This window comes from Saccostrea cucullata, unplaced genomic scaffold (genome assembly GCF_032062105.1).
Source record: "Saccostrea cucullata isolate Sc308-1 unplaced genomic scaffold, CSIRO_AGI_Scuc_v1 ctg94, whole genome shotgun sequence".
Classification (NCBI taxonomy): Eukaryota; Metazoa; Mollusca; class Bivalvia; order Ostreida; family Ostreidae; genus Saccostrea; species Saccostrea cuccullata.
Genome location: NW_026928365.1, coordinates 307,156 through 324,684, shown reverse-complemented (window position 1 = coordinate 324,684; position 17,529 = coordinate 307,156). Strand labels below are relative to the sequence as shown.

The window sequence follows — 17,529 nt, the reverse complement described above, 5'->3', positions numbered from 1 at the left end:
TTTAGAACTAGTAAAAATAAATTACCAATCGAGATTAAGAAGCCAATGATGCAATATATACCTTTTTTTAAATTGTAAAGAAGATACTGGAGACAATTGTAATGATTTTATAATGCAATGTCCAGTTTTAAGCAACAAAATTATCAAATACCATAAAGGGTCTCTTATGCTTGGACTTGATGAAATGTCAAGAAAATGTCCAAATCCAGAAGTACGATTTCTTTGTTTACAAACAAACCAGACTGCCCTGTTGGAAAGTAAATTATATTTGTACCCAAATTTTATCAGAAGATCGTCCATCATATGTGACATTAAACAAAATAATAACATGACGATCTGTTTAGGGTCACTTAAGGCGTTAGAAGACGGAGTTATCCTAGGGCAATTTCCTCCTAATAACTCCTTCAATATGGATGTATCATAATCTGTTTACGTGGGTTTTGTCTTTTTAAGCTTGGGACATTTTCTGACTACGTCACTTAGACATAACGTCGGAGAAAATAGCCTTAAACTTCCCCCTTCGGAAAAATAAACAACCCATTATTTCAATTTGGAAATGTCAACAGTCCCTGATTGATGTCGCTTTATTTTTTCCTGATCTTGTTTCGTTGCTATTTACTGCTAATAGAAGAATACCCATGCTGGAACATGCCCCGTTTATAATCACTCCATCAATTGTCAAAGGTCGAGTGCATGTTGGATTCCGTTTTATGTAATTAGGTAAGAAAATCAAATTGTGCCAAGATTCTAAGAGACTGACATGCTTGGCCTATTGATTGTCAAAGACCGCATTGTAATGCATTTATTTAAGAGCGTGTATTTTATTTCATTTCAATTTATTTAGAGAAATATATCTAGAACATGAGGTCTGTGGTTCATAACGCTCATCTGAGCCCTTTTCTAGAAAAAAGCAGAAGTTGGTCATTATTGAAAAGTTTTAATAAAAAAATTGGCCAAGGAAACAAAGAGGGCAACTTGAATCTACCTGCATGAGGACGACTAGCTTGGCTAAAGTAGACTTTTAAAGTGAGATAGAGGCGATCTCAATCATATTAAAAAAAATCTGTTAACCTCTTTATACACCATGTTCAATTTTACTATCTAGGATATCAGCACCGGGGTATACTCTTCGCATTTGTTATACTTTACTGCTGTATTGTCACGGGTATATCGTCGAGGAATGGCTACCCGTGTTTGTGCTAGTTATCTTGCATTACCTTTGTTTACAATTAATTGCATTTACGTATATTTTGTGTTTGTATACTGCACTGACCTGTGCAACAAGTTTCTTTGGTATCTTACTCTCTTGCCTTAGAAGTACACAGTTAGTTTTTGTCGCTATATGCATAGCATAGCATACGTCCAATTGATTACACTGAACAGTTACTAGGTGAGCTGCTCTTATATAACGGTCCTCAGATATAGCGCGAGTCCGATTGAATAGGGCGGACACTTTCTTTTTATGAATCAAGTTCAGCTTTAAGGTCTCCTTACGAATTGTAATCAGCTTCAAGTATTTTTTAAAAATGTATACTTTATTAGTAATTTCGATGTGAATTGTCTATATATATATTTTTGCATTTGGTCAGTAAATGTAAATTGAAATTTTAGTAGGATGGAAGCGCAATGCCTTCGCTATCATTAGAATAGAACCAAAATTTATCTGCTTCTTACACAGTAGAAAAGATTTTCAAAGAACTGATGCATTTACTCTATATAATCAACAGAGTCCCATCAGGATTCCTTATTCAGGGGCCGATTAGAACTTCACTATTTAAAAAGAAGAATCCTTCATAATTGATATCATAACGATGCACTTTGCTTAATACCGCCCCTGGGCAGACAAGATTTTGTAAGAAAAAGTGCATTTCTACTTAATAATCAATAGAGCTCCATCCTTACATCAGAGCCCCTGACCCAGGGGCCAAGAATTCCACCATTTATTGAAGAGGCACCTCTTGCTCACCATAACCATACACTACCCTGGAATACAGTTGAGAAAAGCTTTGTCTTCAGCAGAAATTTATGAATTTTCATGAAATGATCAACAGAGCCCTGATCCTATTTCAGAAACTCTGACCCTTCTGCCATGAAGTTCACAATTTTAGTTTGGGCTCAATTCTCATTACAATTCTATCAAGAGTTTAACTGTTTGATAAGTGCAGGACTCAAGAAGATTTTGCATTAATTTTGATGATTTTGGAGTCTTCCCCTTCCCATTGAGAACATTAAATTCATAGTTTTGTCACCTTTTGCCCATGGATGCTATAAGATTGAAAATGACAAAAAAATTCTAGAGAGGAATCTTAAAATCTTGTAATTTTAAGGGACAACTGCACAAGTATAGACAAAAACAGATAACAATAGGTCACCAAATTGACTCTGGCGACCTTAAATGAAAATATTTTCTGACAGACATAAAATTTATTTATACACAATTTACGTTGTACTACAAAATACATGTAGGTAAATGCGCCATTGATACGGAGATTCATATGATAAACAACAAAGCCTGGGATGAAAACAGCACGGGAACACAACATTCGTATGACCTCGTCCACACACTGTCTGTATGCTAAGCACCGTCCCTTGTCAACAACACATTATGCTTCATGTTGATAATTGCTGATAAATGAAGTACAGCAGTCTTCTGAGAAAACAAAGCTTGTGATCTTAAGATGATTTGAATGGATGATAATGATTTCTATGATGTTAGGAGACTGGGCTGTTTCCAATCATGGTTTGTGTGGGAGGGAGGGCCGCGGACTGTGGAGGGTCGGTTGCCATCGGCTCTGCTTGCATCTCATTGGATGCAGTGGGCCCTATATTAAATATAAAATACATTTACATCATTCACCTGATAATTTTTTTTTTTCCAAAAATTTTTTCAAAGAGAAAATTTATTTATTTTTATAGTTCATTTTATATATATATAGTTTTGTTTGTTAAACAGAGGTAGATATTCCATTGTAATCTTCTTTAAACATTCATTCAATTCATAAAAATGTTGCATAAAGAGAAGAGTCTAATTACTGTAGATTGGCAAATAATCACGATGGTTTTAATTTCGATATGTATCTGATTTATCACTTTTCCACAAAATTAAACCCATCGTGAATGTTATTGTTAGTTTTTTAAAATGTTTCAATGCTTATACGAAATTTTGAATTAATTTCTTGTAGCAAGAACTTAAACCCATTGCAATTGGTACTTTTGAGATAATGTGAAATTTTAACATCGTGGAATTAAAACGACTGACAGTATTTAGAGATTTATGACAAAGACACACCCTAATTTGCCTTCTCACCTGAAGAGTCCCCATCTGCTGAGCTGTTAGGGACAGACTGGGAGGGAGGTGGCAGCGTAGTCTGTGAGGGAGGGGGAGGAGCGGGAGATCCCTGGGTGGCTTGTGGACCCTGTGGGGGCATTGGTGACCCAGAGAGTGGGTAACTCTGTCCCACTGCTGCAGCTAGTGAAGGGTTGGGAGCCATGCTGTGTCCCACTGAAGAAGCTACAAAATAACACTTATATTGAAAGTAACGTAAAAATAAATCATGAATAGACATCAACCTTCAAATATTCAAATATTTAAACATCACTGCCAAAGACAAGATATGATCACTTTGAATAACAAATCTTCACTGTAACTACAGTACTCATCTTATTTCAACTACTAATAGTAAATTGAAAGTTATTTCTATCACATAGTGAAAATTGGATGAACATAATATACCTTTCTCCAAACCTTTTGATTTTGACATCACATGGACAGAGTAAAACAAAATTCATTTTTGAATGCTCAGGTGCCAAAGTGTTAGAACTAGTATGTACATGTAACGTGATTTCTACAAATTCATTAGTATCCCGCGATAACTGATTTGCTGGTTCCCTCTTACCTTGGTCCCCTCCTGCAATGTTCTGCTGCCTCTGTTCCGTCACCATCTGCTGCATGGCCATCTGTCTAGCGCGGTGTTCTGCGGCTTTTATCTGCTCCATGTGGAACTGCTGTCTCTCCTGAAGAAGCTGCTGTCTTTGGTACTCCAACTATAAACAGAGAAATTGAATAAAATATCCGTTACCAGAGCAAATTCATACCACAGACATGTCTACTAAATAATCCAAAGCTACATACAGCATCTCTTTCCCGGTCCATAATGGCCTCTAATTCCTCAAAATGACGTAACTTTATCTCCAGTTTCTTCATTTGTGTCTCCACCAGTAAAGCCACCAAACTCTTGATCTTTCTTTCTTCAACAGCTGCTAAATGCTGAAACGAAAGAGTTACAATCTTCTTGTATATCCAATTTAGAGAAAGTACACATGTGCCCTGTTCAAAAATGCTAAGGAAAAAAAAGGGACAGTATTTACCAAATTAACATTATTATGGCATTATTATTCTATCACAATTTTCTGTAATGGTCAGAATTACCTGTAAAGTCAGTACTTTGGCCTTGACTTGATATCATGTGAAACTTTACACATTTCCATCATTATCCTTATATAATTCCATGTGGTGGTCATTACCTTGGCCTTGACTGCTGCTGAAGCTAGAGCTGCTGCCGCCGCGGTTGCCACATTGCCGTCCGGTTTGATGGGGATCTTCGCCACCGCCAGGGAGGTCTTCTCCTTGATCTGTTCCTCCGTCTCCTTCTGGACCTCGGCTTTCTTCTCCTCGGTCTCCTCCTTTACTTCTGTCTCTGGCTTAGTTTGCTGGTTAAAAAATTTGAATTATGTAGATATTTCATAAATACATGCATTTACCATCCTAATACTTATTTCATAAATTTATACCACTATGATGGAAATCAAAAGTCAGTGATAGGAAATTCAGCAAGTAGCATGCAAAATATTTTCAACGACCATGAAATAAAAAGAAGAGATGTTTGATAAACACTTATGCCCCCTCCCCCCAAATTGGAATTTTTCTAAGTCCAAAAGGGCATTATGTGTAACGGTAGTGAAGAAAATGAACGGAAACTAAATGGACCGACAGACAGCAGCAAAGCAATATGCCCTCCCTTCTTTGAAGGGGGGCATAACAATAGCTAAGAAATACGAACTTCCAATCCTCCACTCACCTCAGCATTTTCTTGTTCATTTTCTCTCTCCTCTGTCTTCTCGTCTTTCTTTTCTTCACTCTCCTTGGCATCAGTCTCCATGGCCTCTTCTTTCTGTAAATAAACCATACAAAGACTTAAATATCATCCAGAGGAGAGAATGATCACAGGCATTTATGTCTGCTGTTCAATCCATTTCATTAAATAAAATATATTATGAATTTAATATCCTCCAAGGAGATGATGATCTGATGAAGTTAATAAAAGGTTATTACTTTTTCTTCCTTGTCCTCTTCTTTCTTTTCCTCTGATTTTTCTTCATCTTTCTTTTCTTCCTCTTCTTTAGGAGGCTCTTCTGTAAATATACAATCAATGAAGTCAAAATATTCACTTACCATTCTCCTCAAACAAACAAATCTTTCACATATTGTTATTCAAAGGAACATTTCTGAAAGAATCTGACAGTGTCATTATACCCTCCTCTTTCTCTGGAGCTGTGCCTGCAATTCCACTTTTCTCCAGACCAAACTCTGCATCCACAGTCTTCCCTTCCTTGAGGGCGTCCTCAGCCATCTTAACATGGGCATCTGTCAGGGCTGGGGGGACCTCGTCCTTCATCTTAGAGAACTCCTCTAAATAATACAATGACATACTTGTACAACTTTGGTCACAAAACATTGACAAGACATGTCCTTTGTTAAAGAGAAGTAACTTTGTATGTAGTTCTCAAAACATACATTAATGTGGTAATAAAACATGTGAACACAAAAACATGCTGGGGAAAAATTACAATTTTGATTAAAGAAGTTTTCTTTGCATAGATCCAGTAGATTTATCCTCATACAATGTAGATATACAATCATTTTGTGCATTTTGTTACCTTTCTCTAAATGAACCTTTATGTAGATGTCTTACCTAGAGCTGACTTAGCCGCTGCACCAGCAACTCTGGGATCCACCACAGAAGCCAGGAAGGCCACGGTAGACATGATGGGGTTCCCGGTCTGAGAGAAGGGGATAGGCTGGTAGGCTAAAGGTCCTGTAAAAAGATAATGTAGAGGTGTAGAAATATGAGCATAGAACTTCTCAAATACATGTACATGAACATTACCATGTTGCTTTATTTATTTGTTAGACCTGGGTAATACTTAAAAAAAAATAAAAATTTAAAAATTAAAGATAATATAATACTAAAACTGTGAAAAATATAGGAGTATATCAGCTGATGCAATCTAATTATGTGTGAACCTGCGTGACTGAAGTCGCTTTCCTCAAGGAATGGATCTTCAATGGGCAAGCGGAGAAAGTGTAGTATACACTCGTCCTGTGTTCGACTCCCCACATGTTCACTGACTTTGTTCCAATCATCTTTGTACATTTCTAATCCCTCCAACAGAAGCAGTGTTTCCTGGTCTGTCCATTCACGAGAACGGGTTGCTGCTCCTTTGTCCTAAAATATTAACACAAATTTATAAACAAATCAACTAGAGAGCTGGTAAAGTTACCATACAGGGTTCCAAAGAATCTTTTCATCAGCTTTATTTTTAACTACAAGTGTTAAAAGTCTATCATAGTCTCACCTTTAATGCCTTCTTGGCATACATATCCATGCGCAGACTGAAGTCAGACAACTCTCTACCCTCACTCGATTCTCTTTCCTTGTCTTTGTCATCAAAACAAACAATCTGTTTGGCTGCAGAGGGCTAGAATGGAGGCAAGTGTTCATTTTATAGCAGCATTCTTGTACTAAACCAAAAGCAGTTATGAATACACACCTGACATATACAGCTGTATTGATGTACATGAACACTGTACCTGGTTAATTTTCGGTGGATTGACGGGCTGTAGCCCTGAGGGTGTGTCTGCCATGATGTGGAAGTGAGAGGTGGGAGGGGGCCCCATGGCCGTAGCTCTGTTGTCTACATCCACCTGATAGTTAATCAGACCCCACTGTTCCAAGAAGGCATGAACTCTGGAAATCAAACAAATTAAAAAAAATGTTCTAACATTTCTTTCAGTAATTATTAAAATTTTGAAGTTTATCTGAAAACTCTTTAACTCCATGACAACTCTTGCATTTAATTCTTCCCAAAATATATATGGTTGTCCTACTTGAAGAAAAAAAAGTCCACATGTTTATTGGCAAATTCATTGCAAATACTTTAATGAATTCTTCATACTGATAAAACAAATTACAGTTTGAACAAATTATTGCAATTATGTGTTATGTCTCTCTTCAAACTGATTGTTGAAAAAAAACCATTATACAGAATTAAATTAATCTTGATATATCAATTTGAAATGCATTTTGAAAATAAAGAGCTGGTCATCCAGTAATGAAGTGCTTTGACAGACAGTAAATTACAATTCTTGTGCCTTATTCCCTGGAGATTAGATAACACACACGCTTGATAAGAGATATGCCTTAACAACTTCCAAATTTATCTTTAACTGGATGCATGTCCAGTCATTTACATTATCTTCTGTGCACTTCTCTTTTAACATAATTTTACTATACTTGTAAAAGATATTCATTTGATTTCATCCATTTTCTTTTTCTAAAAGTCTTTTCCACTTTAGAAATGCATATTTTAAAACAATACCCTACATCTCTTTAATCTACATTCCTGTCTAGAACTGACCTCATTATGGCACAAACATCACCAGCCAGATTCCTTCTACAGGCCGTACTGGTTAAGTATTCTGTGGGATTAAGTCTGTAGGTATCTAACATGAAGTTTCTGTAAGCTAGGTATCTGCAAAACATCATACAAAGACTAAAACTTGTGTCCTCCATAGTCTGTAAAACCTAATACTATAAACCTATTTTTATTTGTGACAACTTTATTTTGCAATTTACCTGGAATAAACTAAGTTGGCAATGATAAATTTTTCATGATCAAACCTTTTTTGATCTGTTGTTAAAATACACAGAGACTTTAAGGATTGGTTTGCTTGGAGAAATATTTGCGATGAAGAGGCTCTTGTCAAACTCATGAAAATTTCTCACACGCGAATAAAAGTAATTCAAAATCTTGTTATTTATTCACACAAAATAAAGTGAACTGGAATTTCTTGTTGACTTACATCTCTGGAGTTTTGGATTTGTTCTTGGCATTGAAGAACTCGGGTAATGCCCGTCTCTCTATGGCGTGGATGGAGTTATAGTCAAACCAGGCAGAGTAGCTGGGAATGATGATGTGATGGGTCTGTTCTGTCACTGTGTCCTCTTCTTCTTTCTCTCGCTTTGAGTCTTCATCCATCCCCTCTTCCTCCCCTCGCTCTTCTCCAATAAGCTTAATACAAATAATACAAGATTAAAAAATTCCACCTTTCTCCAAAATACAAGCATGTGTAGATCAAACATCAATTCCACTTTTTGTTCATTACAAAATGCTTGGATTTACTTGATTAATATTTAATATGATTTTTTGTCTTTGTCCATGCCCATATTCTCTGCTTATCAACATTGAAATAAAATTTTCTTTTACTCCCAAAATTAGAGAAAAGTCTTTGTCAAAGATAATGTAGTAAATGTACCACTTTTAAATTTGTGCAGCATATGATCTTTTGAATTCTTTGAATTATTTGATATGGTTCTAATAGTACAATCACAACTCTTGTCATTTTAACTGTGTTCTACCTTGTCGGTGGCCTCTTCATCCATATCCATGATCATCCCTCCTTTGATTGGCTGGTTCTCACTGTCCTTGTTACTACGGTTACTGCTGGCTATATAAACAAAACAAAACAAAATGCAATTAACAAATCCTTGACATTAAGTGATCTGAATCTCTTTAAGTTGATTGGTTGAAAAGTGTTATAGGTTGTAGTTTTTGAGATTCTCAAATCAAATTACTGTATACAGGGTTATTTTTGCCTTGCCTTATTTTCACCCTTTTATACGGGCAAACAAGTTTCCCCAATTTTAAATTCGCCCAAACACAGTTCTGATTAAGAGATCATGTCATTTTATTTGAATTTCGCCCCGTTTTAAATTTGTTCAAATGTGACAAGGGCGAAAGGGGGTCTATAATACAGCAAGGGCGAAATTTCCCTGCATACAGTATTATCAATATTACGAGACTAATTAGAGCTTACACTGTTTGGAGAGCTGCACCTCCTGGATGTTGGTCTCGGGGAGCGGGTCATCCATGTCCCTCGTCAGGTCATCGTCTGTGTCCTCCTTGTTCAGCCTCTTTTTGGAATTTCCTGGTCCTCCGGGGGTTCTTGTGCTAAAATTGAAGTTATATCTTTCAACACTGAGTAACTTTTATCAAGCAACCCCAAGTACACTGAGTAACATAAGCCATCATTCACAAATTAAATTAAATCAAATTAAATTGAATTAGATCTTCTTTAAGTAGCATAGTGCTGAGATAATGTGTGTGTGTTTTTTTTTCTAGTAGTATGCTAGTCTGTAATGTTTTAATATGAATCATGACATTCTTTGATATTTTTACCTGAATAAAATGAAATCATTAGAAAATTAATCTACCTTCAGAAAAAATACAATAACTTCTTTATTTATTAAAATACTTTAATAAAAGACACATTATAAGAAAGGTAAGACATTTTTCTTTTAGATGGCATGAAATGTATATGCATTTAAAATAATTTAATAAGACAAAAACGCCAATAAAAAATAATATTTTGTATTTTAAATGATCTTATGTAATATTTTGATAAATTTGCTGCTATGAAGTTTCAAAATCACACATGTTCTTACCATCATTTAAAAGGGAAATTATTCCCAATTAAAATGATATGCAATATGTCATTATTCATTGAAAAAATAAATCCAAAAAATAAATATAAACAAGAGGCCCATGGGCCACATCGCTCACCTGAGTAACTTGGGTGAAGCAGATCTTTAGCAAATTTCCCCTCTTGCTATACCTATCGTGCCATCCTATTCCCTCCCCTTACATGATTTTAATAATTTAGAATCTACACTACCCAAGAATGCTTCCACATAACGTTCAGCTTTCTTGGCCCAGTGGTTCTTGAGAAGAAGATTTTTAAAGATTCGTTCTATACATTTATATGTAAAACTTGGATTCCCTATTGTGGCCCCGCCCTACCCCCGGGGGTCATGATTTTAGCAATTTAATATCTTCACTACCCAAGGATGCTTCCATATAAGTTTCAGCTTTCCTGGCCCAGTGGTTCTTGAGAAGAAGATTTTTAAAGATTTGTTCTATACATTTATATGTAAAACTTGGATTCCCCATTGTGGCCCCGCCCTACCCCCGGGGGTCATGACTTTAACAATTTAATATCTACACTACCCAAGGATGCTTCCATATAAGTTTCAGCTTTCCTGGCCCAGTGGTTCTTGAGAAGAAGACTTTTAAAGATTTGTTCTATCCATTTCTATGTAAAACTTGGATTCCCTATTGTGGCCCCGCACTACCCCCGGGGGTCATGATTTTTATAAATTAATATCTACACTACCCAAGGATGCTTCCATATAAGTTTCAGCTTTCCTGGCCCAGTGGTTCTTGAGAAGAAGATTTTTAAATTTTTTGTAGTCAATATTAGTATGTAAAACTTGGATTCCCTTAGTGGCCCCGCCCTACCCCCGGGGGTCATGATTTTAACAATTTAATATCTACACTACCCAAGGATGCTTCCACATAAGTTTCAGCTTTCTTGGCCCAGTGGTTCTTGAGAAGAAGATTTTTTAATGACCCCACCCTATTTTTGTATTTTCTTGATTATCTCCCCTTGGAAGGGGACTTGGCCCCTAATTTAAAAATTTAAACCCCCCCTCAGCCAAGGATGCTTTGTACCAAGTTTGGTTAAATTTGGTCCATTGGTTCTTGAGAAGAAGTCGAAAATGTGAAAAGTTTACAGACGGACGACGGACAAAATGTGATCAGTAAAGCTCACTTGAGCCTTCGGCTCAGGTGAGCTAAAAACATGGTGTTCTTGTATATGGAGAGAAGTCCAGGGCTTCGTAAACGTGGTCCATCTTGGAGCCTTCATAGTCCGATTCCAAGTCAAGTTTCTCCGACTACCTTTCACAACAATGTTTATTACGCATATCTTTAATGTCTATAAACATTTATAATGTCCAAGTCCCCGTTCTTACTTCAAAGAACTATATGCGGTATATTGCATATATTTGCCCCCACAAAAGTCAAATTTTGATAACTTCCTGAAATGTGCTGAATTCAATAAATTGTATGAGAAATTTAAATTAGCAGAACATATTATAGTTTCAAAGTAATTTATTCACAATTTTTGTTTTTATGACGTCACAAACTAGTCCGATTTTATTATCCTTTTTCAGAAAGAGGACAAAATGGACAAAATTTCAACAATTTTAGCTTTAAAATTTATAGAGCGCATGTTTGTTCAGGAACAATATTTACATATTTCATTGATATTATCATTCGACACATTATATCAAAATATTGATCCTGAACACACATGCGCTCGGTGACTTTTACTCAAAACATCGACAAAAAATATACATTTTTCTGTATAATTCATGAAAAACTGAAATTTACGTCATGTTTGTGACGTCATTACGTACATATGACGTCATTACTTAAGAAAATATTCAGTGATTTGAAGTCGACATATACCCCCACTGTTTAAGAACTTAATTAAATATATCTCCATCAAAGTTTGATTTTGGGGGCAAATATTGGTTATTACCGAATAAAGTTCTTTCGTCGCCAGAAACATCGGACATTTCAATGTTTACTGCCATTTTGCTAGTCATAGCGAAGATTTTGTGCAGAGAATACTTTCTACTTCTAAGAATAAACATGTTACTTTCAGTTTCGTGTCTGAAACCTCCACAACGGTCTACCGTGTTGAAAGAGAAATTTTATCAGACCGTTGTGGAGGCCTACAGTGTTGAAAGGGTTAAAATTGATAAAACCTGACAAACTAAAACAGAAGATAATTTTTACATCTGTGAGTTCAATTTTACATAACTTCTCTGTAAATATTCTTTCAAAGAAAAATCAGAGGTAAATGATAACTTTTATTTACTTTAGATGTGTATGCTAGAATGAAAAACAAAACAGAATGTCAGGAAAGGCTTATTGGAAGGCAGATGGATAGACACATATAAAATTCCTTGGGGAGAAAAGAGACCTTACTCTATTTTCAGCTAGGTAAATGATTTAGATCCATCAAAAGTGAAGTTTACCTTTTTCTTTTCTTTTTCTCTGATGAAGGGGCTGGGGTGGGGGAGGGGGACCTCTTCCTTTTGCTCTTTTTGTCCCTCTTTTCTCTCTTGTCACTCTCCTGGTTGGCTATGAACTGAAAACAATGATATATTTATATAAACTGAACAGTAACAAGTGTTTCTTTGATTATTCGTAAGCCATGTAAATGACATGAAACATAAAATTTTAAATGTTCTTCTAAATATTCATGGTGATTTTTCCTCATCAGACTCTTTGCAAACTGAATAAAAGACTTGTTAAGACAAAGTTCCAACATTTCAAAATGTGATTTTATTCAGGTTCAAATAAACCTATAGCACTATAAGATTGCTTTGTTTTTTATCTACTTCTTTCCTTACCTCTTCCACTGTTAACTTGTTCTTTGGACGTTTATTTTTCCTCGTTTCATACTGGAAAAAAGTAAGTGATAAGTAATTTTTTTTTAATACAGATATTTATATGGAGGTCTGTGGTATATTTCATAGATGACCTTTCCAAATACATTTATTCTAATTTTAAAAGTTAACATATTTAACAATGATGGTTAAAAAAATAGAATTAATTAGAATGAAAAAAAAAATCCCGACATTGGGAAGAAAAAGAACGCTAAAATTCTCTTTTTCAAATATCCTTGTATCTATATTTATCATACGTTCTTTCAAAGAAGCATAATTTTGTAAAAACATGTTAAAAGCACTTTTGAAAAAACTAAAATGATAATTAAAAAATAGCATAGGGGGAATAATACAACATGACTTGCCATAAAAAATGTGGCTGTAAGCCCCAAAATTTTAAAATCTCTAGTTTTTATACCTTATCTTTTCATATGCACAGTCTATTTTGCAGACAAAAGGGATGAACATAAGGAAAAAAGACATTTTCTACATGTTCTAATGGCTTTAAAGGTTTTTTTAGCAACTCCCAAAAATATACATCTTTTTAAATTATTACATTGGTACATGCCAAGTTTCATATAAGATACTCTTCCACTACCACTTTATCATGTATGTTATTCCTCCAACAGAAAGCATGCTCAAGTCAATTCTTAATTTTTTTTTTTTTTTTTTGAAAATTTAAAATGCAATGCAATACCCGTGTTGAATGTCTAGATTTTACAGGCTGCAAATAATCTTTTATCATTTACAAAAAATTTACCAATTCACTCAGCAATTTAACTATGAACATTCAATTTCCCACTTTCACATATGTATTAAATTTAGTACCATTCTCTATAAGCAATCAGAATCTGTTCTGAGGAGCCTCCCCTAATCTTCCCTCATCATTTATCAGATATTTAGATCTTCTCCTATGTATATACTTACATTGTCTTCTATCAGATAATTAGATCCTTCTCTAACTTACCTCATCTTCTATCAGATAATTAGATCCTCCACTTAATTACCTCATCTTCTATCAGATAATTAGATCCTCCCCTTAACTTACCTCATCTTCTATCAGATAGTCTTCCTCATTCATCCACTCATTGTACTCCTCCAGATCTAACAACCATCGGGCCGTCACCTGCAAGATCAAATGTAAGTCATAATTGTCAGATCTATTCAGAGTGTTTAGGTGATCTTCACAAAACTCCTAATACCTGTGTGTTGAAGTGTTTTTCACTAATGTACTTAACCTCCCAGGCCCCTAGCTATAGAGGGTGATTCTTACCTCCCAGGCCCCTGTGTATTGAGGTGATTCTTACCTCCCACGCTCCTGTGTGTTGAGGTGATTCCTACCTCCCAGGCCCCTGTGTGCTGTGATGTCTTACCCCCCAGGCCCCTGTGTGTTGAGGTGTCTCTATCTCCCAGGCCCCTGTGTATTGAGGTGATTCTTACCTCCCAGGCCCCTAGCTATCGAGGGTAATTCTTACCTCCCAGGCCCCTGTGTGCTGAGGTGAGTCTTACCTCCCAGGCCCCTGTGTGTTGAGGTGTCTCTATCTCCAGATCTGGTGATACATCAGGAACCCAGGTATCGTAGCTGTCAGGTGTGTACCACCAGTGTATCATAGCATTACGGTCCCTCTTCATCACAGGTCGAATAAAATCCTCTGAATTAAGAAAAAGACCATTGAGTAACAAAGTCCAGTATTAATATTCATTACCTTCAATGGGCCACTTACAAATTAAATCTTTAAATTGTAAATATATCTAATATGTCTTTTTCTGCTAACATTTTTGCTTCAATATTCATTTTTTAATAGAACATTTTAATTATTAATGATGCTGGTTACGTAACAGATTTTGCTGAAATTATTCAAAGATGTTTTGCATCTTGATTCGAGTTTCCTTACAATATCAATTCAAAGTTCAACATTTCTACATTGCAACAAAATAACCTTGAAATTTTATCCCCTACACTGTGATAGACATAAGTTTTCTTGATTTTACGTACCCTCAGCTGGTGGGTGTGATGGTAAAACGTGTATTATATGAGTAGCCTCCTCATCATCGTCTGTGATGGTTCCCTGGTGGCGTTTTATGATGTCCTTGAGTTTTGGGAGAATGACCTTGTCCATGTCTGTCATGATGTAGATAACGGGCATGATCAGACATTTGTTCTGGACCAGGGTCTTCTCTATCTGTAGGAACATCTCTACATTCCTATCCATACGAGACGGGGACTGAAAATCAAATCTCCTCCTGGAAAATACAAATATTTCTTGTATCTACTGCCACTTCAAAACAAATCAATTCATTTTCTTATTCATATTTATATCATTTTATTTCAAGAAACTATTCACACTTCTGTACGGAAATGCATCTGAATTTTGACAAATGATTTTGTTATGCCAAAGTATGGACCGAATGCTCCCAACCTGTTTTGCTCGTGTTTCGTATCCATTAAGAAGAGAGAGAAATAAGTTGAGCTATTAAATTAAGATATTTGATGGGTATACAAATCAGTAGGTAAAACTGAAATTTTGACACTGATATTTACAGTTTGATAAATTCATTAAGGAGCATGAATTACCATCCTTGGTCACTTTTAAATTTGTAGACAGCAGCAAGGATATGGCACAGAGAACCACCAGGCTTGAAGTCAAGGAAACACCTCATCTACAAAATGCATAATATCTTTAATCAGGTTATTGAATTAGACTAGTTTAGTCATTAAGATTAAAAGCATAATCAAGATATTGTTCAGTTGACATTTTCATCCTTAAAACTGAAAGATTGCTTATTTGAAACCAATAGTTATCAATGTACATGAAGGAAAAATTGATACTGGGTAAGTGCTGGATAAACATTTTCAAATATTAAAGAAAACTGGCATCTTTACATACTGGTAATTTGGTCAGGGCTGGGTTGCTGACTTGTTTACCGAATGCATCCTCCATAAACTGCAGAAGCTGGCACACTAAACTGGCAAGGTTTTTGTTTGTTGGCGGATCTGCTTGTGTATACTGCAACATAAACAGAATTTGAAAAGTGTGAATATATTATGCTTAATACACTTGTGCTATTTCAATAAAAGCAGAAAACACTAGGAATTATTTTTTTTAAAACAAGCACTCATTAAGAGAGCAATACAGATTTATTAGTAAGAACAGAGAAACAGGATAACATTTTTAGTGCAACTGTTTGGACAAGCACAGGTTATAAGTTTACTTTCTCAACTTTGGTTGGCCTCTTAAACTTTGAATTGCATAGAAATAGTCTAGACTAAGTATGCAGTATCAGACATTTTCCAGACATCTTTTTCAAATTTTAATATCTGACTGCCAGGAAGATATCAGAACAGGCACAACTATGAGAATTGAAATTTCACTGTTCCTGTATTTATTCAATTTTTGATACTTGCAAATCAAGCTGAATGTCAACTCACAACTTATCAATAGCATAATGCATCTAGTTCTAGACTTTATCACTTAAACAAATAATATAATTGCAATTTGTGAAAATGGATTGACAACTCATAAAAGTTGGTTTTTCTTCTGTCATACTGTTGATATTGTTAATTTCAAATCTGTTACATTAAATCAGAACATTATAATTTGACTTGAAATGTCAGTTGAAGTGTACGCTGTCACCAGTTCTAAATTATAGCAAGTGCAACATCACTCGTCATTGTTAAAGCAATGCTTGGGCAAAGAGAAAATTTGACTACTGCACACTCACTCAACAGAATTTTTTTTGCAGTAACTTTGGACCCACAATGTATTGCTTGTTAAAGCTGCATTCTCGCAAGAATAACAACAAAAGTTCAACAAAATAACCTCCCCTTGATTTAATGGATATATTGCAGATAAAATGTAAATATGCTCTTCATTAAAATCAGCGCTGTTCAGGCTTCAGTTTACTTTGGTAATGCAACTTACATATAACGTCATAGTCTAGATGTAGCAAAATGAAATGTCATGGGTGGTTTGATAAGCCCAATCTAAAATAAAACTGAATAGGAATCTGTGCTCACCTTAACTGTTGCACCATCAACATTTTACGTTTTCCAGAATAAAAACATGAGGGCTTGCGGAGAGAAGGGGATATAGGATATTGCGGAGAGAAGTGGATATAGATTAAAGTCTGACCATATCTTTTTAAAAGAAATTGCTATCAAATGTACATTTTTTTTAAAACTATGATTATTGTTTTCTATGTTTCATGTTTGCAGGAATATTTTATTTGCGAAAAAAGTAGAATAAGTTTGGAACTGTTATATTCTTAACTATTCCATTTTGCTTTAATTCAAAAGACAATGAAATATGCCAATAAAAACTCCAATAGACATACTCATTACTATTTCTATTTCTTGCTTTTTTATGTCTGCAAAAACCGGTAAGTGTCAGAACAAAGAGATAACTGAATAAAGTATTCAGATTTACATGTGTAAATACACTCTTTTCTGTCTAAATTTTCATATACCTTTTTGTAATTTTTGTTTAGCCACGTCCTCACAGAATCAAACTGTGCAATTGTTTCAACGGTCTCGAAGAATTTAACATTAGGCGAACCGTCTTTCTTCTTGTGGAGCGCCATTTTGGATGTAAACTGGTTCTTGCAAGTATCCGCTCATTGATTTTTTGTAGTCTCGTTCAACCAGACCCTCGGCTGTCTCCGTAAATCTCCGACCAGCCAGAGGGTCTGGTAAAGATACGTAATATCGTTTGTAACGCCAAAACGAGGCTTACCGAAATTCTGGTAAAGTTTTTGATTGGCTGAAAAGAACACACCTACACGATTTAAATAAATACATGATAAATCAGGAGAAAAATAACTTAAAGATGTAAAAGTTATATGTCTAAAAGTTAAAGCTGATAGATAGGAATTGTTTACGGTAATGCCC

At 35.3% G+C, this 17,529-nt stretch overlaps 1 protein-coding gene across 1 annotated transcript; it reads right to left on the bottom strand.

Annotated features, from left to right (window-relative positions):
- Nucleotides 1–2,404: 2,404 nt before the first annotated feature.
- Nucleotides 2,405–17,267, bottom strand: LOC134277339 (SWI/SNF complex subunit SMARCC2-like). The gene is made up of 24 exons (XM_062759679.1): nucleotides 17,109–17,267; nucleotides 15,530–15,649; nucleotides 15,217–15,302; nucleotides 14,638–14,885; nucleotides 14,151–14,293; nucleotides 13,690–13,767; nucleotides 12,606–12,656; nucleotides 12,228–12,340; nucleotides 9,158–9,291; nucleotides 8,700–8,788; nucleotides 8,144–8,352; nucleotides 7,699–7,812; nucleotides 6,872–7,028; nucleotides 6,637–6,759; nucleotides 6,305–6,506; nucleotides 5,973–6,095; nucleotides 5,534–5,689; nucleotides 5,333–5,412; nucleotides 5,079–5,171; nucleotides 4,525–4,710; nucleotides 4,133–4,267; nucleotides 3,897–4,044; nucleotides 3,308–3,511; nucleotides 2,405–2,822 (listed from the first exon to the last, which is right to left on the bottom strand). The coding sequence occupies exons 1-24, from the start codon at nucleotides 17,220–17,222 to the stop codon at nucleotides 2,713–2,715; spliced, it is 3,216 nt and encodes a 1,071-aa protein (XP_062615663.1). The 5' UTR covers nucleotides 17,223–17,267; the 3' UTR covers nucleotides 2,405–2,712.
- Between the last annotated feature and the right edge of the window lie 262 nt (nucleotides 17,268–17,529).

Bases quoted from the DNA above. Each gene is read 5' to 3' on its own strand.
- LOC134277339 (XM_062759679.1), bottom strand. From the start codon at position 17,222: ATGGCGCTCCACAAGAAGAAAGACGGTTCGCCTAATGTTAAATTCTTC. The intron at 6,096-6,304 runs GTTCACACATAA...ATCTTTTTACAG, and splicing joins AAGCGACTTCAGTCACGCAG to GACCTTTAGCCTACCAGCCT. The intron at 4,711-5,078 runs GTGAGTGGAGGA...TTTTTTAACCAG, and splicing joins ATGAACAAGAAAATGCTGAG to CAAACTAAGCCAGAGACAGA.